This window comes from Chiroxiphia lanceolata, chromosome 2, assembly GCF_009829145.1.
Source record: "Chiroxiphia lanceolata isolate bChiLan1 chromosome 2, bChiLan1.pri, whole genome shotgun sequence".
Taxonomy (NCBI): domain Eukaryota; kingdom Metazoa; phylum Chordata; class Aves; order Passeriformes; family Pipridae; genus Chiroxiphia; species Chiroxiphia lanceolata.
Window position 1 is genome coordinate 69,240,001 of NC_045638.1, and position 24,702 is coordinate 69,264,702.

The following is a 24,702-nucleotide window of genomic DNA, read 5'->3' on the forward strand; positions in this document are numbered from 1 at the left end:
ACTTATAGAGTCAGACTCATAATGAGTACACAGTTTGTAGGTAATATGCAGATCAGGAATTTTGTGAGTGGCTAAGAAGAAAACATTTCAAAAGCATTTTTTATTTCCTATGTTAGAATGATCTGATACTAGCTCATTAAGATCTATGTATCATTTTAATCCTAACAAATAATTATAGGCTTGAGGAATCTACATTTTTATAATTCAACTGTTCTTAGGTGAAATTTATCAAGAAGATTGGTTAGAACCCAGAAAAGTCCCAAAGTCACACCAACAGGATCTTCTACAGTAGCTAGTACTAAGTCAGATTATCTTTTTCATTAAAGATTTACCTTACAAATTCACTGTGTTTATGGATGCATATATGTATGTAGCAAATTTCATTTGTCTTTTACTCTTTAAACAAAAGTTCTCATTTCAAAAGAAAAAAAACAAACAAAAAACCCCACAAAAACATGACTGCTCTTTTTCTTGCTATCATCCTTTCATTCCACTTATCAATTTCCATGGTATTAATAATCTTTAATTTTAAGACATAAAACATAACTGATAATAAGAGGTAATACTATTTCTATTGAGAGCTTTCAGGGCTTTTTTCCTTATTAAATAGAATGCTTTTAAATATAAGGATCCCTACACAAGGTTTGATAAGGTGTCAGTGATGCTATGAGGATTTTCATAGTTATGGAAAAAACATTTACAAGAGAACCCACAACTGTTTTTTATAATACCTGCCTAGGGAATGCAAGAGCTCCATCTGGTTTTCTCTTAAAAACAGAGGTTCTTACCATAAAAGAAGAGACTTAGAAGTGAGTGTTACTGGTCTGAGTGGTTTTGGGTTGTTGTTTTTCAGGTTTTTTGGGTTTTTTTAAGGGAAATTATTTCTTTTGGAAAACAAAAGGTTGTTTCAATAAGATAAATGTCCATTCCCTGGAGTTTTTCTGAATGTATTGTTGCTATGAAAAACAAAGTGAGCAGGCTGATCTATATTCTTTCATCACATGACACGTACTTTGCATGTACTTGAGCATATCCCTGAAACTTTCTTCTGACAATTTGGTAGACCCTATGCAGTACTGGGTGGACCAATTTTTGCAATTTATGCTTGCTTCTTCTTCCGTAGTTGCAGTAAGTCTGCTTAACTTGAAAATCCTAGGAAATAAATACTGATATACATACCAGACATATAGTCAGCTAGTAAAATCTTGAAGGTAGTAAATTCTACCACCTGATAACATCCTTAAAAACAATCTTCGACTATATGCAACATTCTCTGAACAACTGTAATAAATATTTTCTATACAGACATGAAAGACTTCAGAATCCTTATACATTACGGCATTTTCAAAGCAATTAGGCCTCAAAGATGGACACTTTTCATATAATTGAAGAAATACATTTCAAACATCTCTTCAGCTCTCATACTATTAATTTATCACGCATCAATGAACGGTGATTACATCAGACATATACATGGCTACTTGAAATTTACCTGAGTTGTAGTAGTTGTCTGGATCTTCCTTATCTCCTTCCCTGCTTCCTTACCATCATCAGATCTTTCTGTATCTGATATTATACTTCCTGCATCAACACTAGGTACAGTTTTGCTACCAGAAGACTCTGTCTCAAGAGTTGTGGCAGTCATTTCAGCATATTCTAATCCTTTAGATGATGAAGACAACTCCCTCTCAGAAATGCTACTCATTCCATCTGAAGTTGTGTGAATCTTGAACTCCTTGTCCTCTATTATACTTGAAGCACAAGTTATATCTACACTACCCGTCATATGAGCAAGTAATCCCAAATCATCATTTACACCAAGATGCATTGGTGTCTCTTGAACATTTGGAATAGAAATGTGATTACTTGAAAGTTCAGGTAGAAGTTTCTCCTCTTGACTAGGTATTTTATCAAAGAGAAATGAGGTATTGTTAGTAGAAGGTTCATCTTTCTCATCAGCCAGAGTTATTAATGGACCATTATCTTTTTCCTCATTCTTCTTAATAATACCCACACTTCCATGAACATTGTTTTGGAGCTTCTCAACAGCTGCACTATATACATTATCTAGAAGAGATTCAACTTCTACAAGTGCACCATTTTCTCCAGTTACCAGTGTCTCTGGTGATAAATCCATATCATCAAGTTTTACTTCAGTAGCTTCTACTTTTTCAGCTTTTATATCAACTAAAAGATCATGAACTTCCACATGCACTCCTCCTCCCCCAGGTCTCTCAGCAGTTCCAAGCACATCATCTGACACCTTTGAAGCCATGAGCAAGTCCCTTGTATCTGTACTGACGGGGTAATCTGTTTCACTTTCTGGACTTTGACTTTGTGAAAGATCTTCTATCTCTCGAATTTCCATGCCACCTTTTGCTCCAGTTGTTTGAGAGGAAAGACCTGAGATGGTGCTCACATTCCCCTTCTTCCCCTTTTTTATGTTTTCTTCCTCTTGCCTTTGATACTCTTCATACATTTTTGCTAGATATTCCTTGTGAGCCTCATATGTGACCTTAAAAAGAAAAGAATAGACTATGTGGCTGAATATACACTACATGAACTTGGACAAAAATTACAAGAATCTTAATGACACATTACATACAGCTTACAAAGCGTTTAACAAAAAAATGCCATTTTGACATGAATAGCGATAGCCACCAGATGGCACTAAATCACTTTACATTTCATCTTACTATACTGCTAGTCCCTTTGGGGAAGTTACCAGTATCAAAAAAAAACCACATCCACAAGTCATTTCTTACCTTGGAATGAGCTATAGAAAGAGTATCCACCCACACTCTCCAGCCTCCCCATTCATATTTTATTGCATGATACAAGAGGATACGGAAAATGTTGTAAACCATCTCTGTGATCTTCTGCTCTTCAGAGTTCTTTGGGTTAATGTATCCCAGAGAAAACATCCAGTCCTGCCACACTGAACACTGAAGTAAACATCTAAAGTGAAATAATTAGGTCAAAATATATCCAAAAAAAGCTTCTTTATTTTAACATTATGATGGTTAAGATGGGAGGAACATCTTCTCTGAACATCAATCCAGTGTAGAAATAAACTTAAGAATACTTCAGTATGAATGAAAATTTAAATTATATTCTAAACAGAAGCATTAGTTGCTGAAACCAGAAAAGCTACCACAAACCTATTGAATTTATTTTAAATATATTTCATTTAAGAGTATACAACTGCACAGAGAGTATAACAGATTGCTACTACCCAGAAATCAAGGATGAGAAAATACTATTTGCAGTGACATACCTTCTGTTTTCACGGCTATTACTAAAGAGTTTTATCATATCAGATAAGAACAATCGTCGAACTTCCATCAGCTCTGCACTTGGCGTGGAGTTTTTTAACAGCGTTGCCACCACCTTAAGAATCACTTTGAAAGAATAAATTAGTTATGTAAAGCACTGTAACAATGTTTAAGAAAAGAAAATAGTTCCTGTCAGCAACTAATGTAAGTAGTCACAGAAAGCTATATATATTTAAGATACATGAAGGAATTGTTCTCACTTTCTGAACCAAATTATTTCCAAAAAACCCACAACCTCTAGGTGATACATTTAACATAAAAACACAATATATTGTCCTTACTTGGATTTTGAATTTTCACTGTTGAATCTGGCTCTGGATGTGGTTTATGAACAACTTGTGTGCATACTTGTTCTGTCAAAATCTAAAACAGAATATTAACTTACTTTTACCATTATTAATTAGACAGTACAGCACTTCTTTGTTCATTTTTAAATTTGTTAAGCGCATTTACCATGGCCACACTGTAACTTCATATAAAAAAGTTAGGTAAAATATTTTAATACTTGAAAAATAGAATAAAGCAATTCCTGCACTCAGGGATCAAGATTTTCATGGTTTACATTGCCTGGTTAACTAACCCTTTAGTTAGTTGACTATATATACAATTATGGTATTTTAAAGATATTTCATTCACGTTTTTCATAGTGTTATACATTCACCATTTAAAGATTTGTTCACAAGCTCCATACATCAAAAATTATTCTCATGGATTTCATGCACAGCCAAACCAAATAATTCTTATAAGTGGGTTTACTTTTCTCCACATAGTAAAGAGGAAGAGTCAGAGACAGCATTCCATTCAATGAGATACATATTTTCTGAGAATACCAATCACAGAAGCTATCAGAAAACTGAATGCAGGATGTAGACTGTGAGACCCAAGTGGCCAAACCATACAAGGTAAGCTTAGATATGCGCAATAAAAAAGAACTTGATGTCTAAGGCATTGGCTAACAGATGACGTTTAGGTTTTTACAATCATAGCAGAACATTTTCTACATCAAACTCAGACTTAGAACCCTAAAGACCAAGCACCTCTTTAGTCTTCTGTGTCTTTTATGGAAGCAATCCGGAGCATCTATCCATTACATCTATTTCTGACTAAAAAAAAAATTAAAAATCTTTCTTGTCCATAAGATTTTCAGAAATTGCAAGAGATTCTATTCTAAGTCACCATTTTAGAAATAATTGAAGATTGGATGTGAAATTTATGCATTTATAGGCATGAAGACACAGTTTTCAACCAACTTAATGTTGCCAATATTTTGCTTTAACAAAACTGTTCATCATCAAAACTGAAGTTTCTACAAGAACCTGGTAGAACAGCTGAATGCTTTGAGGTCATACTCACCTGAAGCAGTTTTTGCTATATAAAAATAGCTGTGTTCACTTATCATTTGACATCGTTAAAAAAAGAAAAACAGCACTTTTCAAAATTCTGTAAACTTGAATGGATGGGTACGAAAAAGAAAAAAAAAAAGAAATAGAGAAAAAGAGGCACCTCTGACTCCAGCACTTTCCATTTCAATGGAAACAAACTCCTCCAAACAATGGAGGAGTAAGAGCAATTAGAGACCTGCAATAACTTTTTTTGGGGGGGAGAAAGTAATGAACATCTGAAGTAACAGGATCTCTTCCATCACAAGTGGAAAGTTTTAGAGCTTATGTAAAAATTATGACATTTTTAGTAAAAACAGCTAAAACATGGCAAAATATATTTTGAACAAAGAAATCCTTTCTTAAAATTTCTAACATTTTCTCAAAAGTCTTGAGAATCTTGTAAAGCACAGATATTTTAAAGTCATATTTTTTACAATAGAGATGAAAATCTTTAATAATTTGTACCTCATAAAGCGTGTTATATGTTGTAACGGTCACTGTATTTGTATGCAGCATCAACCTTTCTCCAAGAAGTGTGAAAAGACTGTGAGTATGCATGATTTCAACCTTTCGCCTGTAAAAGAAAACAAAAACACTAGGCAAATGCCAAGCCTGTTGAACACTTTAAGTAAATGCAAAATAAAACCCGAAAGCTAAATATTTTGTTGTACTAAAAAGTTCCCAAACTTGTTATTCTGTAAATACGAGGAAACAAACATCATTTATGATATATCCCAATATGAACACAATTGTAGCAATACACAAAGGTTCTCAGACAGTAATATTGTACTTAAGATGGGCTTTTCTACAAAATAAATCACACACCTTTCTCTACCCTCCATGATTTTTATGGTGAAAAAAGACAAACTAATCCCTTTCTATCTTACCCAGGCTAAGAAAGTTCAAGATGTTCATAGGCTGGCTAAAGTGTGATCCTGAAAAGTTATGAAATTGCATGTGATTGAAGTGAATTTCATATCTAGTATCAAAAACCACTCAAATCTTAAAAAACTAGAGAACAGCTCAGATCAATGAATTCCATCTGTCCCCAAACACTATCCTTTGAAAATTGGATATAACATCACAAATAAATAGAGTACTTCTCATACTTTGTATCATTAAATTTACCTACTACTATAATGAATATGAAATAAAAAAACATTTTTCAAAATAATTAACAATCTATATTAAAGTAGAAGAAAAATATTAAATAATAAAAGGTACAGTAAAGTTTCTGAAAATTGTATGCATTCAAAAGCTATGAAACTGTCTTTTCCTGATTACCAATGAAAATAACACAGGTTTAAATTACATAGATTTATTCTAGAACTTTTGAAATGAATACATTATATTATAATTTTCAAATAACCACAAAAGAGAGTGGCAACAACTTACACCAGTGTGTACTCTTCTGTGCATAAAAGGGAGTTCATGAGTTACTTATGAGAAAACGTACATGTATTCAATCTTGTATACTTTGATTGAGCAGATGAAAGAGGACTTTCACTGCAAGGTTTAAATGTGCAGATAAAAAACAAAAGTAAACAATGGACTATGATTTCAACTAGTGACATAGAAAGAATCAAATATAGCAGAGAAGGAAGAGAACAGGATTTTGTCAACTGTTAAAGTTAGACAAATTAGTCTATCATCACAGATAACAAAGAAAAATCAATTAAGTTATTCAGGTCCTCATCTAACACTTTACTGGTCACTTCTCCCAAGAATCAATTACTTCCACTGTATAGCTTCATCTGTGATGCATATATATGAACTACAGAAATGGTAATTGGTTTTGCACCTGCACATTTGTTATAATACTGTATCGGTTAAGATTTCATAAATCATGTAATATCTCTTCATGCAATTCTGCTTTAGTGTATTAAAATACAATGCCTGCTTCCTGTACTGTGAAACAGAAATATAAGTGCTTTATAATTTTATGTAGTTAATAATTTTATGTGGTTTATAATTTTATACTTGCTTAGAATTTCGTGTGCCGATGCCTTAAACCTATGTTCAGTTTCCCACATTCCTGTTGTTGACTTCAATTTTATAAAATCATGCGTATGCACATATATGTATGTTCACAAACAGGCACACCTCACAAGCACTAGCTGTAAGATATGAAATCGGGGAGGAATCTTGCTGAAATCTATATAAAATATGCACATTTGGAGATGTTCAGAGATCTGAAAATTTTAAAAACCTCGGGAAGTTACACAGAATATTCAAGTGGGTTTCAATTACTCCAATTATATGAAAAAATAAATTTAAATTTAGGCTAAGTACATATGTTCAGTCAACAATGGAAACTGCACTGATATATCCATAATTGCAAGTAGGTGCTAAGGAATGGGAAGTGAAATTTCAGCTTCTGAAAATTCTCACTTTTCTTTTTCTGTAACATTCAACCAACATACTTTGCTACTTGCTTTTCTGGATAAACGATAAATATAGTAAACAAATGTACTTATCTGGACACAACCAGGCTCTGACAAGTCAAACCTTCATCTGGTGTATCTTACTTAATCCAACTCCTATTAACGTGAATGATTTTTAGTAAGTAATGTTTGAAAACCCCTTGGAGATTCTTGAGTGGACTATCAATTTGCTTTATTAATTCCCAGAACACTATTTGACTGGCTGGATCCGAAAAGAAAAATCCCATTTAGGAGCATATTCTCAGCTAACTGTCTCTCAATTATACAGTCATACTTTATTGATCTTACTGAGAAAAGCATGTCTAGGAGTACCACACTCTGGCTGGACTCCTACCCCCTTTCCCCTCTAAGGAGGCTTACATGATGAAGTCTGTGAAGCACGTTGTTAATTTTTATACTGCACAGCATTCCAATGAAATATTTTTTTTGGCTAATCCCAGCAGGAAGCTTAACACCACATGTAGATGGGGAAAAGTGAGCAACAGCAGGCTACATGGCACTTCATGTTTGTTAATGCTTTCTTGACTCCATATTATGAAAGATGAGACTAAGTACATCTATTTCATGACATCTGGTCTTTTTAAATGTGATTATTTGTTGCTGCCACATCTTTTATGTATTTCTTGCACAGAGGTATGTCCTTAACTCCTTTTTTAAATACCACTTGCTTGATTCGCTTCTTTTCCTTCTGAAACTTTCCCATGTCAATAACATGTTCTGCTATCTAACTCTTTCCATCTTTTTAAAGCTATTTTTAAAAGTACTGCCCTGAGAATTTTATTGCAATGACACTGATAATTCCAGAAACAAATTTTTGATCACAATCATATGTTTCCTGTTAACCTTATCTGAACATGCAACATACAGTTATAAAATGTATTTTTAGAAAATGTTTTTCCATTGTTTTAAGACTTGAGTTTCAGCATATCATTTATTTGAAAATCAATGTATCATTTCAAACATCATAGTAATAGCAAGTTAAGCAGAAAAATCCATTTTATCCCAATGTATAAAGGCAACACTGTGTAAATTATTAATCAGAAAGTCTAACAATTTTAAGTAATTTCTAAAGACTGTCAAAGAATATATAGTAATTATGACAAAAAGACAAGAATTGTGAACTTAAATAGACCACTATAAAAATTTTAAAACCACACTTACTTATGACCCAAGTGTTTAAGAAAATATCCAAGGACCTTCAAAGCTTGCACCCATATACTTTCACTCTTGGAAGCTAGTAACTTATAAATTACTCTGAAAAAGAAATTCAATAAGATTATTACTGAACATTATATATATAGATTGTATTTCACTAAACAGGAGCTTTTATTAAGAAATAAAATGGTAAAAATAGCAATTTACACAAAATGGAAGGATATACTGAAAGAATCAAGCACAACATAAGAGTCTGATTATGAATTCTTGAGGTTGGGGACATGGTGTCTTTTGGTTCAGTGGAATGTTTTATAATAGAAAGCACCATCTTATACTTCTATATTGGAACAATCAAATTAAAGACAGTCTGAGCAGTTGTAGCTTAAGACAAGAGAAACAGACTGGAACACATAAAGTTATATCCTGGAGTTTCTTAAGAGTACCTGGATGCTAGTGAAAATCTTGGGTTTTTACACCCTTCTGTTTTTAAAGCCTGGATCAAAAAAAGGCCTCAATAATCAACTGATTTATTTATTACATATTTAATTAATATGATAGGTTTAAGCACAATTTCTGAAGTCTTTCAGTTAGGAAAGCAGCCTTCATCTGAAGGCACCAAGAGACAGAAAACACTACCTTTCCCCTCGGCTATTGTTCAAGAAAGTTTGAATTTATATTTTAGCTTTGCTTAGACATTCTTTCTAGTCTTTCTCCATTAGAAGTGCTTTAGCAGACACTATCTTCCTCTTTTGAAAGGACTTACGTTATTATAAAATGGCCTCTGAGGCTGAGGCTTTTGTCCTCTGATAACCTAAGCAAATGAACACCTAATTCTATGTAAGGTTTTTGTTTCTTTTTTCAATACTTAAATATTGCAATTCTGTACATTCTTCCCAGTTTTTCAACACAAACTTTTAAACGTAAAGACTGCACCATCACAGAGTTCGAATATTGGTACTACAAATGTTACATAAAGATGTCTTCAGTCTTCCAGATCAGTCCTACCCTTTTCAAAAGGTGTCAGGAATAGAATTCTGCCTGAATACAAACTACAAGCAGAAAGGAAATTCCTAACCATGAGTTCAAGGTGTTCTCCCTTCAAATAGCATTGTCATTCAAACAGTTTTAAGCACATGTATTTATACAAAGATCTTAGTATTTAGGCAAAATTAATCTTGACTTCATTAAGTAGTAGATGTTGTGTGGGTTTTTTTTCCTTTTTTCAAGTCCCTTGCATTTTCCAAAATATTTTCAGAACAGCAAAAAATAAAATTCCATAGTAAATACTAATTTATTACATGAAAAGTATTTGTCCCTGAAAAAGATTTGTATTGCCAAATTAGGCATAAATAAACAAACAAAAAAAGGCCCACTTCTCCGGGAATTATCAGTTATTAATTTCACTGTCAAAAAGATAAACACCTGAATTCCACTCTTTTCAAAGAAAATTTGAGTGGCCAGGGCAGAATTTATCTTTTCCTCTTCTTCTCCCCAGAAAATGTTAAACATACCAAGAGAGAATATTCAGAATTATTCTGAGGTAGATACTCGGTTTTTTGATGCATCTTGTTAATTATATATTCTATTTGAGATTAAGAAGCAAGTACAATAATACATTTACCTTGAAATATCATAATGATAATCTTTAGTGGAAAGTCTTGTTTCCTCCAACCTATTGTAACCACTCATTTTGTCAAAAAATAAAGTCTAAGTTAATAAAATTGAAGTTTGAAAGATCAGCAAGTGTGATATTTATGTGAAAAACAAGCAAACTGGAGAGTCATGATATTGGAACTACTTTTAATGTATTTTCTGACTTCACAGTCTTACCGTATCCCATTCCTCTGATCAAAGGCAGGTATCATGGATGCTGGATGTTCAGACATTAGTGCCACTAGCAGCTGCAGCACATCATGAATATTTTCATCCTGTATGACAAGCATCAGTGTTATTCTACAAACTAACATCAACAGCAAGCTTCCCATAGTGCTGGTACAATTGGTAACAGCAGAAGACAAGTAATTATAGAAACGTACCTCATGCATTGTTAGTAAGTAATTTAATATGCTCTGCAGTTCATCTTCTTTAACTCCTCTATCCTAAAAGAAAAAGGAAGGACATCATTCAGAGAATATACATTCTTCAAGTTTGCTCAAGTAAAATTTGGACCAAATCAAATAACCTTACAGGTTTTCTATTTAAATTTAAAAGACTAAATTCTCACAATCATTCCACTGCTTTTCCTTATCACATTGGCAATTCAAAACAGTATGAGGTCAGTCTCCTGTTCCTGACAGAAAGGATTCTTATAGTGTGTGCCCTCAGATACTACACTATTACTGTCACTCCTCCAATTTTGGAGACAAAAAAGAAAAAACAGGCAGAAAAGGCCAAGCCAGAAAATACTGGTTTTCAATCTAGTCTCAAATAGATTATATCTCAAAGGCTAGTGTTCAGCTGTAACAGAGAGGAAGAGTCCTACATCACTTCAACCAGTGGTAGAAGCAACAAGAAGGTTAAAGCAACTACTAACTTAACAATTGCCATTACCTTTTTCATTTGATCAATTTAATAAACCTAAAGTAATCTAATCTAATTAATTGAATAAAAAACTATTTATTAATTATTATTTAAAATATATTTTAATCTCTTAAATATAAATACATTAATAATTTAAAAAATATATACAGTAGGGTTTGGTGAGGTAATAAAAAATATTGTATGGATTTACCATCTTTATGCTGATTAGAAGTAAGTGAATGAACATTAAAATTGACCAGAAACAGATACAATACCTGACAGGTATTACCTATGTTCTACTGTGAAAGATTCTACTACACGTATATAACACATCCGAATGTTTTCCCTCTGGAACAGATTACATTACCTTCAATATAAGTTGTTTCAAGAACAGAAGCATAAATGCCCTTAGCGATATGATTTCTTTCTGGGAGGGTCGAGGACCATCTGGAAGAATCAAAATATAGCACTTTTAAATAGAAACTAATTCCTTTAATGACTGCAGCTTCTTAAGGAAATCACAATTCCTACAGCAGATTTCGTGGTCTACTCTTATATAAAAGTTCACATTTGCAAATGATATCATTTATAACCTTTCAGAATCACTTTTTTCAACAGCGATACACTTAAGTACAAGTGATGCTCCACCTGGAAAAAAAGGAAATTCATATTCAATTTTATTTAGTTTTTTAAAGACACACAAAGATAAAAGATAGGAATAAGATGACAGTAATAGATAGATAGCAATATGTGATAACAACTTGGAACGACTAAGCCACTATGCTAAATATCATCTGAATGAAGCCACTATGCTAAACACCATCTGAATGAAAACTAACAAAGAAAGGATTATTTATTATTTATTTACTGTTTATTAATCTTTGTGACCATTAATGCATATAGATAATTCAGTGTCGGTATCACTCAGAAACTGATAATCAGCACTGCTAAAGACTAAAACCAAGCCCAAATCAAAACAACTGCAAAGATGATGCTTTTAAGATCTGGTACAGCAACCACAAGTTCCTAATAGAAAATAGTAACATTCTTGTTAATTGGCAAAGAGAAAGGATGTCTCCTTTATACCACACCAGGATGAGTCACTAAAGCATTTCCTGCTTTTAGGTTCTTTATGTATGCATTTATCACAGATAGCCCCTGATTTGCATCAGATTTTTTTAAATATACACTCATAACAAGAGTTAGCCAGCTTTACCCTGACAAAAATAAATGAAAAAAAAAACATTATCCAATTCTTCCCTGCAGCATAGAGCAATTATAGAGGCACAAAAGCAGAAGTAATTAAGAAGGAATAAGTAAACATATTCACAAAGTTAAGTACAGTCAGTACAGGTATGGGAAAAAAAAAAAACAAAGCAAAAAAAAAAAAAACAACAAAAATGATTGGGAGCTTTGAATAACAAAAATAATGATTTCTAATTCTGTCTCTGGAAATAAAACATGATGTTATCAGTTCTACCAGCAACCAAATGCATCATTCTTCCATCTGTTTTGATTTTTCTTAATATGTAAAAAACCATGATTTTTCTACTCCTTACATTAATACGACATGATACAGATAGCAGAATCTGATCTCCATGAAAACATAAATAAAATCACATCTTATGTGGGTCACAGAAGGACCTATTTTTCTTACTGCTGTAAAGCTAATGAGAACTCAGTTCCACTTTAACCCAACCCTTGAAATAAACGTGCAACTCTTTCTATCCACAAAAACTATAATTAATTTCTCCTTATAATAATTTTCATAAATCCCACTTCTACAAAAATATTGGACACGAAGAATGTTCTTGAAAACTCTAATGTGAGATAACTTGTACATTAGCAACCATGCATTCTCTATCAGGAGGCATGATGCTACTCATAAAGGTCCATTCACAGTAAGAGTTGTGAAGTACATAGGAAGCACTAGCAGAGAAACAGAAGAGCTTGGCCATTCAGGTCAAGAGTTTACTGCGCTACACAGTAGTCTGGAACTTAAATGCACATTTCTCTCATACAACACAGACTCCCCAGGGAAGTGGTCACAGCACCAAGTCTGTCTGAGTTCAAGAAGTGTTTGGACCATGCCCTCAAGCACATGGTGTGTGATTCTTGTTCTGTCCTGCACAAGGCCAGGAGTTGGATGATCCTGATGGGTACCTTCCAACTTTGCTTATTCTATGATTCTATGATCTACGAACAATGAAGCAGCAAGTATTTCATTCAACAAACTACAAAAGGGTCTGAAATTGCAGTTTAGTACAATACATTTCTGACACTTGTTAATACTGAGAATCCTAAATTATTTTCTCTTAGGAAGAAAACTCCACAATATTTACTTTACTTTTCTGTTATTGCTTTTATTTTATGCCTTCTCACTGATGGCCCGTCAGTATTTCCAGAGAATGCCATGTAGTTGGTAAGTAATTCCAGTGAAGATTTGTCAAGGCATAAATATCCTGGTGGGCTCTAATGACTTCTCTCTTAAATTTGCGGCAATTGAACATCAAATTAATTCAAAAACATGGAAGATTTTTTTAGAGTGCAAAAATATTTTAATTTTCTTTCAAAAGGTTAATAAAGAAATTAAACTATCCAATAGTTAGTAGATATCCAAAGATGAAAATAAAAAAGTGTGTTTAAATTTTTCTCTATTGCTTTGATATTAAAATAGATGTATTTTGCTCCTTCAGAAAGACAATTACAGCTTGGCTAATCTTTAAATATCAGTCTGGAGTATATTTTGAAAAGACAAAACATCAAAGAAGAAGACTGATAGCAGAATGCTAAGATGTCTCTGGCAGGTTGAAGTATCATTGAAATGCACCATCTACCATCTACCAATAGCAGGATAGAGTTGACTATCTCCTCACTTATCCTCTTATTCATTTCCCAAATCTACAAAAAGAAATAATTCAGAACGAAGTTATATATTTTAGATAATTTTCACTTCATTGCCTCTTTGCCGTGTGTTTAGATACTGCAACCGCTGGGCAACCCTATTATCCTTATTCCATATGGTTTAACAAAATATTAAAGGCATGCATGTGGCAAATCAAGAAAAATAGCTATAACCACAATTCAAGTTTAAAAAATAAATAATAAAATTCAGACATCCTTTCCTGTGGAAATTGGTTTGACTTTTTATGCTCCTTTTAAATTTAAAACAAACAACACCAAAAGAAAAGTATAACTTGTCACTTTAAACAGATAATTCACTTTCACTACGTGGATCTATACCTAAAATATAAAACCTACTAAGTATAATTATTGAGCAAGGTGATAATTTCACATTTTGAGACAGTGTTTGTAATACTTCAGAAGGAAAAAAAAAGACCAATATGAATTCAGTATTCTGAATCTAAGAAGAAATACCACAATGAAACAGGAAACCAATAACAAAAGAGAAGATACAACCCTAAATTTAAAATAAGTATTTGAGCCTTTTAAATAATTCAAAGTATTTATACCTCCCATTTTATAAGCTTAATACTAGGAGAAACAAGGGGGAAACTAATTTTTAAAAGAAAACTGCACTAGCCAAATGGGAAACTTCAATTTTGAGCCACTTTGGACTTAAAATAAGGGATACTAAACTGTCAGTACAGAAAATTCACCCACTTTGTGCTTTTTTAACACAGGGGAAGGCAATAAAACCCTGAAGCAAAGCAACTGTCTGCAAGTAATAGTATATCAAACTACTAATATTAAAAAGTGTTTAAATATCACCACACAAAAAAAGACATGCCTAGAAGACAAGAAAACATCACACTGCTAAAATGTCTGCATGAATAAGCTTACTTTCTAATATGACAGCAAATTATATGAAGGTACTATAGCACTTGAAGTCAAATTGTGGCAAGATTTCCACTAAAGTCTTCTTCAGATCTGAAAAGCCTCATGTCGAGTCAGCTTAGAGTTTCAGCTGCCATTTACTCACATGATGACATTTTTCTGTTTCATACAGTAAAATTACTGTTCATAGACAATGGGGACTCTTCTTCCATTCTGAGATATCAAATGCTACTTAAAATGCAGCAAATCTAACATTCACCTGATTGTGTTTTTACAGTGTTTCTTGCTTTAACAAATTACTTTTTTATACATTATTCCACTTGTAACAAATTATAAACTTGCTGGTTACATGTGGCAGAAGTGGTTGCATGCAGGCTAATAAAAATCAGCACAAAATCAAAATCCTGGAAGAGTTAACTTTTTTGAAATACTAGGATTGGTGCATCTGGTAAAGAAAATCAATGTAATATGCTGGTGATTAAACATTTTGAAAAGTTTTCAGGAATTTTATCAATTGAGAGTAAATCTAGTGGATTTGATAAAAATCTAATAAGAAATTAAGTTAATGTGAAATTAAATTTAGCAACCCTTCACCTCAGCAATTATTATATTTCCCCAATCATTTGCTTGCAAATTACCACAGTTAATTACAGCTATCTTAGTCAGAAGCAGAAGTTATCTGTGAAACAATAGCAAAAAGAATCCTAGTGCTGATTTGCATGGAGAAAATTCCATAGTTGTTCTGGGTTTTCACATTCACTGCATTGTCACTGGTCTTTCTCTCTGAACCGCTGACATTCTCCAACTCAAGGAAAGCCATTCTTACAGACAGAAAAGAGAATACTACAAAACACTTCTTTAGAGTTATATCAATTACAGGAGACTTTCTGTAGTCTAAGACACAGGGAGGAAAGAAGAGGATAAGGAACAAGGAAAAAGCAGATATTAACCTTTAAAAAGTCAAATTTATTTATAAATCTAACTAAAGAAAAAAATGAAAAAATTCAGATATAGTGGATAATAACATATTTTTTGAAAACATGCAAGTCCTCACAGTTTATCAAACACCTTCCTAACTACTGTATGAAGGCCTTAAAAATTGTGATATTTGTTGTCAAACTGCTACACCAAGCAACCACTAATTTGCACTGTCTGATTACCTTTCAGGGACTGACCTAGTTGCCTTCCTGAGAAAAAAAAGAATTTTGTCTGGAATTAACACAAATGAGAAGACAAGGTAATATACCCTTAAACAGGTAAGAATAAAAGAAGAGGTAGGGAAGTAAACCAGCCATATATATGCTAATTTAGAGTTAACTGATTCATTTGCCATGCCTAATTTTGTGTCCTTGTGTACCTCATGCCTTCTGTTCAGATTTTGATGAATACACTATATAGTTTTTTGCAGCTATTCAACTGGCAGTACAGATACAAATACTCCAAAAATACAGCTAACTGTGGAGAGGAAGATCCAGGCAAGATAAAAAAAAGCCCTACTTTCTACAGAAAGAAATGTCACTGATTCTACTAAAGAGCAAGCCTAGCCAGAGGGAAGCAGTCTGTAATCTGCAGTACATTTTCAAAGTGTTGTTAGGTAGTAGTATCACAACACAGAAGTATGCGAATTTTTTAATTAAAAACAAAACAAAACTACCAGAAGAAAAAGCAAGCAAATAAAACACACACACACAAAAACCCAAATAACCAACCAACCAAAAAAAAAAAAACCCAAAAGAAAAATTTCCACAAAAGAATGACAGCCATAACCAATAGACAGTATTATTAAACTTACAGTCTCAAAATAGTTAAGCAATTTTCCAGGTCTCTATCTTGGTGTAAACATGGTTGACACCTGAAAACTTCACCTCCCAACACTTGGTCATTCAACAGTCAGAAACATAATGTATATATCATAAGCTGAGTAGCTGAGTTTTAAACATCCTAATTCCTCATTGAGCTCAGATATGGTTAACTTGTCTGATGGTAAAACTGCACCTATGCAACACAACAGTGTAACCATCTGTGGGAGCCCAAACCCAGCTTTCAGCAAAGGAAAACAAGGGCTGACAAAAACCTCGTGATCTGAAGGAGCTGGACCCTTCTCACAAGACCTGTTAAAGTTCTACCTCATTGATCAAGCCTGGCTCCAGCAGATATCAGAAAAGACTTTTGAGATGATTGTATCAAACCATGTCTAAACCCCTTAATCCTTTCCCCCTATGTAATCTTGGTTGAAGGAAATGTTTAACCCATTGGGCAACGGTAGTAAAAACTTGTGTAATTCCCTAATTAACATAGCTCGTCCCCTTCATTAACATGTCCAGCCCCAGATGCCTTTAAAATAGTGTTCTCGTGTTCAATAAACTATTCCAGTTTCCCCATACTGGGATCGTGTTTAGCTTTTATTTTTCAGACCGCCACTAATGTCGCCACAACCGTGGGGCTGAGAACCTTCTAACATTTAGAAGATTCCTCGGCCATCGGCTGGCTGGACCAAGGGAAGCAGCACTCCTTGTGTTTCGGTGGTGTGTGCGTAGTCAGAACTGAGAGAAAGCGGAAGACGTGCACGGAAACTTGTCCTCAGCAGGCGGGAACTGCTGAGCGAGCTGACTACGAACTCCAGATTGGGTAATTATTTTAAAGACTTTGTAACGATAAGTAGGGTACAATGGGGACTCAAATATCTTCTGAACAAAACCACATTTATTTAATCTTAAAACGCGAGCTTAAGCAGCATAGCGCGAAAATTGACGAACAGCCCTTGCAGAACCTGTTGCTGTGGGCCCAGCGTCACATGTCAGAACTGAACGTTACCAACCTTCTTGATACGCGCTTGAGGGACTCGGCAACCGCCCGAAAAAACCTCAGCAGCTGCTGCGCGGGACGGGCCCCAGCCGCCGAGCGGAACATACAAGCACATTGCAGCCCGACACACGCTGCCCAGAGAGAGCCGTGTGAGACAGAACCATGGCCACCGCCGCTGCAGCCACCCTGTGCAGGGTCGGGGTGCGAGCCAGCGCCAGCAAACTGCCGCACTGCCTCGGCAAGTCCCTGTGTCACCGCCCGCTACCGCTCTCAGCAGCAGCAGCCAAGCAGCGGCCATAGGCGAGAGGTCAACACCCCAGAGCAGGTCCCTGAGGAAGGGCCACCACCTCCGGCGCCCCAGCAAACAACGAGATCGAGAGACTCGCGCCGGCACAAGCAGCAGCGGGACCCGAGCGGGAACCACTCAGAAGGCAGGAGGAACGCGGAACCCGGAAACGAAAGAGGCACCGGGAAAGACAAACACAAGCAGCGCACGAGGTACGCAAAAACCGGGGCTATGGAGCGTGGGCGGCGGAGAGGATCCCACAGAGTCCCTGAGAAGCTCCGGGAAAGGTCCGAGGGAGGAAAGAGCCCGAGCGGGACCGTCAGCGAAGGAGGGAGCGAGCGGAAGCCCGGGAGCAACAGCACGAGAGAAACCCAGGAACAGTGACCCCGGAGACAAAGGGAGTGGGGCAGACACAAAGCTGCCGACATCAGCAGTAATCAGAGCAGCAAAAACTCCCTTCCTTGATTTTTTTTTCCTTTTTCTTTACAGCCTGAACTAAGAACTGGTCTTTTTTGCAAACCCTTTTTGTTTATTAACCTGTTTCAGTTTCACAGTGTGAGTAAGGCGAACAAAACGCTACCAATGGAGAGATTGTCCCCCCGCACCCCGCAAACAAACAAACAAAAAAAAAAAAAAAAAAAAAAGGGGGGGGAGCGAGGGAAAGCAAAGAACCCTTGCTGAATGAAGATACCCTTCCATAAGTAATAGCCAGAATAGTTTTTAAATGTATGCATAGCTGTATTTTTGAAAATTTTTAAGTCTTTGCAATAACAATTTTCCCTAAGTCCAGAAGCCAAATTAACACAGAAAGACATATATTTACCTTAAAAATAGAAGAAGTATATATTTTATCCTTGAACTATAGGAATGTTTATATGTATTTGAAATTTAAATTGAACATGAAGTAAAATATGCTTATGTTTTTACAGGTTATACTATCATCAAAACAGAAAACATAGTTATATTAGTAATCTAAGGGTGAGAAACAAAAAATGCCAATGCCTAACCAAAAAACACTGTAAAATGAAACCCAAAGGTATGTTTGTATGATGTGTGTTCGATGGCCATCGAGTGTGAATGTGTGAATGTATGCATGCGTGTGAATACATAATAATTAATATGTTCTGATTTATACACAAATGCGCATTACCTCACATATGCACAAACACTCTTAGATAAAAAACAGAAAACATATCACCCTGAGTTGAATAGAATTTCATTTGCAGAGACATCTTAGGTTAAATAAAAGTTTTCAAAAACAAACACTATAAAACACTTTCAGTAAAAATCAGGAGCACACAAACCCCGAAGTCATCAAGTTATTAAGTTCGGTTCAAAATCAATTGCCTATAAGTCAATAGGATTTTTAGAGGATAGCTTAAATAAGATTTTATAAGAGTAATTTCTAATAAGAAATAATGGGAATAAGTTAAGTTGTTTAAACAAGTTTTATATTAGTCCAGGGTTATTTAGTTTAGCATTGTTGGGAATTTTTCCTTCTTACATTTTGTTCCTTGTTTACTTTTCTATATCCAAAAAATGTCTGATAGTCTTTTTGATTGGTTAAATGTTTTTAATGTTAATGCTAAGTTTAAAAAAATAATTTATGTAGCAATATGCAGAATGCCTTAAACCAGCTATGATTCCTTCACATGCCTTTATAGTGCCAAACCTTGTGGCCCAAACTATTCTGTGGCCTTTGCATAATCATACTTTCTATCTCAGGTATGCAAAAGGCTGTACATTGCCTTGAAAAAGGAGCCTCCTTGCTAAAATTAATTTCACTTGTGGTATTAAAAGTAAGACTGCAATGTTTCTTGTTAGATCCATTTAAGTATACCTTTGCTTCTAAAATGCAGCTATAGAATTTGTTATTACCTCAGTCTGAACCGATACTTCAAAGCATTGATAAGTTGCAGAAAAAAATAGTAATCAAAGCTTAGATTTCATGTTTAGTTAGCATGATAAGTTAAAAGAAAACATTTAAGGTAATATTTATATTCCCTTGTATTTTGTCTTGCACTGGCAAATGTTTGATCAAAGTTTCTTCTGAGTTTTTTGTTTTTTAGAAAAATAAAAAAAGAAGGGGCAAATGTGGGAGCCCAAACCCAGCTTTCAGCAAAGGAAAACAAGGGCTGACAAAAACCTCGTGATCTGAAGGAGCTGGACCCTTCTCACAAGACCTGTTAAAGTTCTACCTCATTGATCAAGCCTGGCTCCAGCAGATATCAGAAAAGACTTTTGAGATGATTGTATCAAACCATGTCTAAACCCCTTAATCCTTTCCCCCTATGTAATCTTGGTTGAAGGAAATGTTTAACCCATTGGGCAACGGTAGTAAAAACTTGTGTAATTCCCTAATTAACATAGCTCGTCCCCTTCATTAACATGTCCAGCCCCAGATGCCTTTAAAATAGTGTTCTCGTGTTCAATAAACTATTCCAGTTTCCCCATACTGGGATCGTGTTTAGCTTTTATTTTTCAGACCGCCACTACCATCAACAGAGTAAAGCTCTGAAAGCATGCAGCTGGATAAAGACAGTAGCAGGGTAGGATTCAGCTCACCCTGACTTCAGACACCTACAGTGTAGTTCCCACACGTGAAAACAGCTTCTAACCTTCCACTGAGGTCAGCGGAAATCTAATCAATAGAACCAATGCTGTCTAGAAAACAACCACGTTTCCAACAAAACACTTATCAAGTCTCTTGTCAATCAGGGGTAGGACACAGCTTCCTAAACATACTTACCAGCGTGAAATGACATGCCATAAAGCCTGCAAAATCTCTACCCATAACAAGCAAATGCAAAATATCTACCCAAAACAAGCAAATATGATGTTGTATGCACAGGAAACCTGCATCCTTCTGAAAGGCAGGTGGGATGCCCCACAGAGATTATAATGATGCTGGAAACCCGTATTAAGGCAACTGACTCCTGCATTCCACTGTCTATAATTGACAGACGTCTAACTCAGTTAGAAGGTACTACCTTCATTGTAGTACCAAAATTGAACTTAATTCTATTTTTGCAGCAGGAATCCAGAGTCGGTATAAGTGGAAAACATAATTTATCACTGACAAAGATTTCAAGCTAATTAAGTAACAACCACAGTTAATTTTCATAATCTAGTATTACAAACTTTTCATCCAAATGAACAGAGAACAACTTTTTTAGCTATTTTAAAATAAATTTTAATAATTTTATGAAGAATATTGTTCATCTGAGAGAATTAAAATGATGCCCCAGATCCTACAGCAGCTCTTTCTGTGAGCCTCAACAAGTTACAACTTCGTCTATTAAGATACCTAATTTAGGATAAGAATTGTTCCTTCTGCTTTTATTTATTGAAAAAAAAAAATTGAAGAAAAACCATATGCATACAGCTCATTTACAAATGAAGAATAATCCAATAATTTATTTGTTCTATATGTCACACTCGTGAATATTTGGATATGTGACAGTACTGAAACATTCCCCAATTATTCAATTTCTCAGCATGACAGTAGTAGTTACAGAAAAAAGAAAATTAATAAGTTCTCCTTTATCTACTATTTTTTAAAGAGACTTTCAGCCAAATCCTTTCTGCTTTACACAAGTAGACAGCTAAATGTAATGACATTACAGTCAGAGTATATAGGATTAGAATGATTTGCTCTGACTAATACACATCTGTAACATGCAGCGTTTAGCCAGTATCTATTATTGTATTCTGTTGTTGCTGTCATTCAATACTTCCTGAGCTAAGCTAGGGAATTATCATCAGGGGCATATGATACAGCAAAAGGTACTTGCATAGTTCTACTTTTGACCACTGCTATCAACTATTGCCATTTATTTACCTCCTTGTCTACAGATCCAAGGAGCTTTCACACAATAACATCATAAATATTCCTACACAAGAAATGCTCATATTTCCTTTCTTATGTGTTGTACTTACCTAATCCTTTAGGAGTAATGCCACTGCTATCAGCAGGATTAACCACCCAGTAGTAGTATTTCAGTGTGTGCATTAACTGCAGGACTGTTCCTACTCTGCGTATGGTGTTATAGATTGTAGCAGTTCCAATGAATTCAGCTGACAAGTAGGTATACAAAGACAGCTGCACCTGAAGAATGAAACAGTTACCAACGTAAACCTAAGTTATGTATTAGTAACCTTAAGTTGTAGGACTTATTTTAATATAAACTTTGGATATGATATGAAAAACTAAAAAAAAAAATTAAAACTTTGGTTAGGGCAGGGACTTGACTGATACCTAGAAATGATATCCAGAGGTCCCTTGCAAACCAAATTTCCTATGATTTTATGATTCAAATAATGATAAACATACAGGTTTGTTTCCTATTCTGGCTTTTTATACTAGAAGAACATATTTTCAGATTTTAGGACCATGCCACTTTTCAATTTGGTTCACATATCTCAACTATGATTACTTAGGAAAACAACTAATTCATTATTACCAGAGATGAACAATAACATTTTATAGATTTTATCAAACTAAAATACATAATTTAAATTAAAGTGAGAGCTCACGCTAATGTGTAACAAAATGTTTCACCTTTCACCTACAATTAAAAATACATCATTTTATGCTTAATCTTTAGGAAAACAATGCAACGCAACCACTGTTTCCAGAAACAGTCCAATAATTTAACTACTTTTAGGAACTTATAAAAGACATTGGAGTATATAGTTAAGCTGGGTATAGACTTCATGATCTAAAAAATCATTGCTATTACCGTATTTTAAAATAAAAAAATCAAAAACCTAAGTACCATGTTACAAAAGAATACAGGCATTCCATTTTGTTTTAGGAGAGTCATAACATTATTCAAGTGTACAACTACCTTTGCAGGGGTATGTATCCAGATAGCAGGATTAAAAAGGATGTGATCACATAATTGCTTCAGTAGAGGTGCTCCATGAGATAATCCATCCAAATATTTTGCAAATGACAAAAATTGTTCCAGAACTGCTCTGGTTATATGAACTCTAGATGACTGGGGGGAAATAATCAGAAGAATAAAGATAAAGAAAAGCCTTCTTCCTTAATATACTTACAGCAGAACCATGAATCAGTATTTTCACCCATCTCATCATTACTAAATACATGCAGCTTCACGTGTTTTGATGTCATTGCATACGAAGGCAACTTCTACTTTCTAATAATATCAACAGTCTTTGTAATGGTTATATTTAACAAGTTAAAATATTCATCAGTAACTATGGTTAAATACTTTTTCTTTTTTTGTTTGTTTGGTATTTTGGTTGGTTGGTTTTGGTTTTGTTTGATTAGAAGCCAGTCAGGATCCAACATTTTACAGCAGAGTGCTTTGAGAATTTCATCTGAAGTCCTTAACTCTTCTTAAGTTAATCATGTGTCTTACTGAAATTGGGTGTCTCAATATGTAAATGTACATTACTGGTAGACTTGCCTTTGTTTCTTAAACATAAGTAGGTATTTGAAGGAGTTGGGTTCACGGTTTCCTCAAATTTCAGGAGAGTCTTTCAGATTCATACCATATGCTATAAAATTACTGTTGAGAACTGCTCTTGCATAGTAACATGGCATGAGGACTTTGACGAATTTCTTTATATACTAAATTAAGAAATTAATAAAAAAGTCACTAAACATCCTTCCCTTTGCCTTCTCTACAAAATGTAAAGCACTGGAACAGGCTGCCCAGGGAAGTGGTTCCATCACTATGCCTGAAGGTGTTTAAAAGATGTGTAGAGGTGGCACTGAGGGACACGGGTTAGTGGTGGCCTTGGCGGTGCCGGGTTAATGGTTGGACCTGATGATCTTAAAGGTCTTTTCCAACCTAAGTGATTATATGATTCTATGTTCCAATTATTTTTATTGCTGTAAGTACAGTCTGGGAATATGCAGATTTGTTATTTTTAGAACTGAAGTCTATTTTTCAGTAATACAAGTTCAGTCTGGATGCTGAAGTTCCTTTGGCTTCTACATCACGATTCACAATAAATAGTCTGCAACTAATAAGAACAAAAACATTTGGAAATTCAAGTCAGGGAAAAAAAAAAACTTTCTGTCCTCTGAAGTATTTGACTACATGCAAATGAACAACAGATACCACAGATAATTTATAAATAATGAAATTGAGACTGGCTTAGGAAGCAAAAGGATTTTTTCCTGCCACGTATGCCAAATTAATATAAGCATATACTGAAAAAAATAAAACGCCTTGCAGCATTTTAAAAAACTGTAGCTAAGTGAATACAGATCAGTGAATACGTAGTAAAAACTGTAGCTAAGTGAATATAGCAGCAAACTCCCCAGAAAACAGCATCTTCATAAGAATTGTGTTTTGATCAATCAAAATCCTTTAAATATTCACATAGCCTGAGTTTAATATCATAGCAGATGCTAATTAGAAGAGTGTGCAAATTATTTTTTTTTTTTTAATTTCGTGTACAACATTCTGAATTGATGTATTCAATGTGTGTAAACCACAGTGCTCTATTCAGGAGAAAGAGACTCCATGAGGGCTCACTAGCCTGCCCATTACTAGCCTGTAATAACTTACAGAACCGAAGGTAACAGCTCTGTAAATTCATTCTGGTTATGTCACAAGAAAACCTACCACAGGAAAAAACACCACCTTAGGCTAGTTCTTTGACATTCTAAATCACACTTGCTTAATACTGAAAATATAGAAGCATAGAAAATAGTCTGCTTTTAGGTATTCAGTGAAAGTAAATGCTTTCTACTATAAGAATGTATTTTCCTAGCTGTAAATAACAAAGGGAGCAGAATGAGACAAACTATTTATCATTCTTTTTCAAAACTCAGTATAGTTTTTGAGGGTGAGATTATAATTTTTATCTTCTTCTCAAATGATTGCTATACTGACCTCATGCTAATGAAAAATCCAGTAGCAGACATTCAGGAATGTCAGAGCCGTGATTTTCAATCGTTGGAGTATCATTGTCTTATTATAGCTAACAGTAGT

At 34.5% G+C, this 24,702-nt stretch overlaps 1 protein-coding gene across 4 annotated transcripts in view; it reads right to left on the reverse strand.

Moving 5' to 3' along the window:
• The window catches only part of NBEA (neurobeachin), a 477,681-nt gene that overhangs the window by 320,524 nt on the left and 132,455 nt on the right, over positions 1–24,702 (reverse strand). For all 4 annotated transcript variants that reach the window (XM_032678783.1, XM_032678782.1, XM_032678781.1 and 1 more), the window contains exons 12-22: positions 22,576–22,728; positions 21,665–21,833; positions 11,204–11,283; positions 10,353–10,415; positions 10,147–10,244; positions 8,323–8,415; positions 5,183–5,291; positions 3,617–3,698; positions 3,278–3,401; positions 2,766–2,958; positions 1,493–2,515 (exon numbers count right to left, since the gene is read on the reverse strand). In XM_032678783.1, the coding sequence (XP_032534674.1) occupies positions 1,493–2,515; positions 2,766–2,958; positions 3,278–3,401; positions 3,617–3,698; positions 5,183–5,291; positions 8,323–8,415; positions 10,147–10,244; positions 10,353–10,415; positions 11,204–11,283; positions 21,665–21,833; positions 22,576–22,728 (2,187 nt within the window). The remainder of the gene's footprint in view (positions 1–1,492; positions 2,516–2,765; positions 2,959–3,277; positions 3,402–3,616; positions 3,699–5,182; positions 5,292–8,322; positions 8,416–10,146; positions 10,245–10,352; positions 10,416–11,203; positions 11,284–21,664; positions 21,834–22,575; positions 22,729–24,702) is intronic.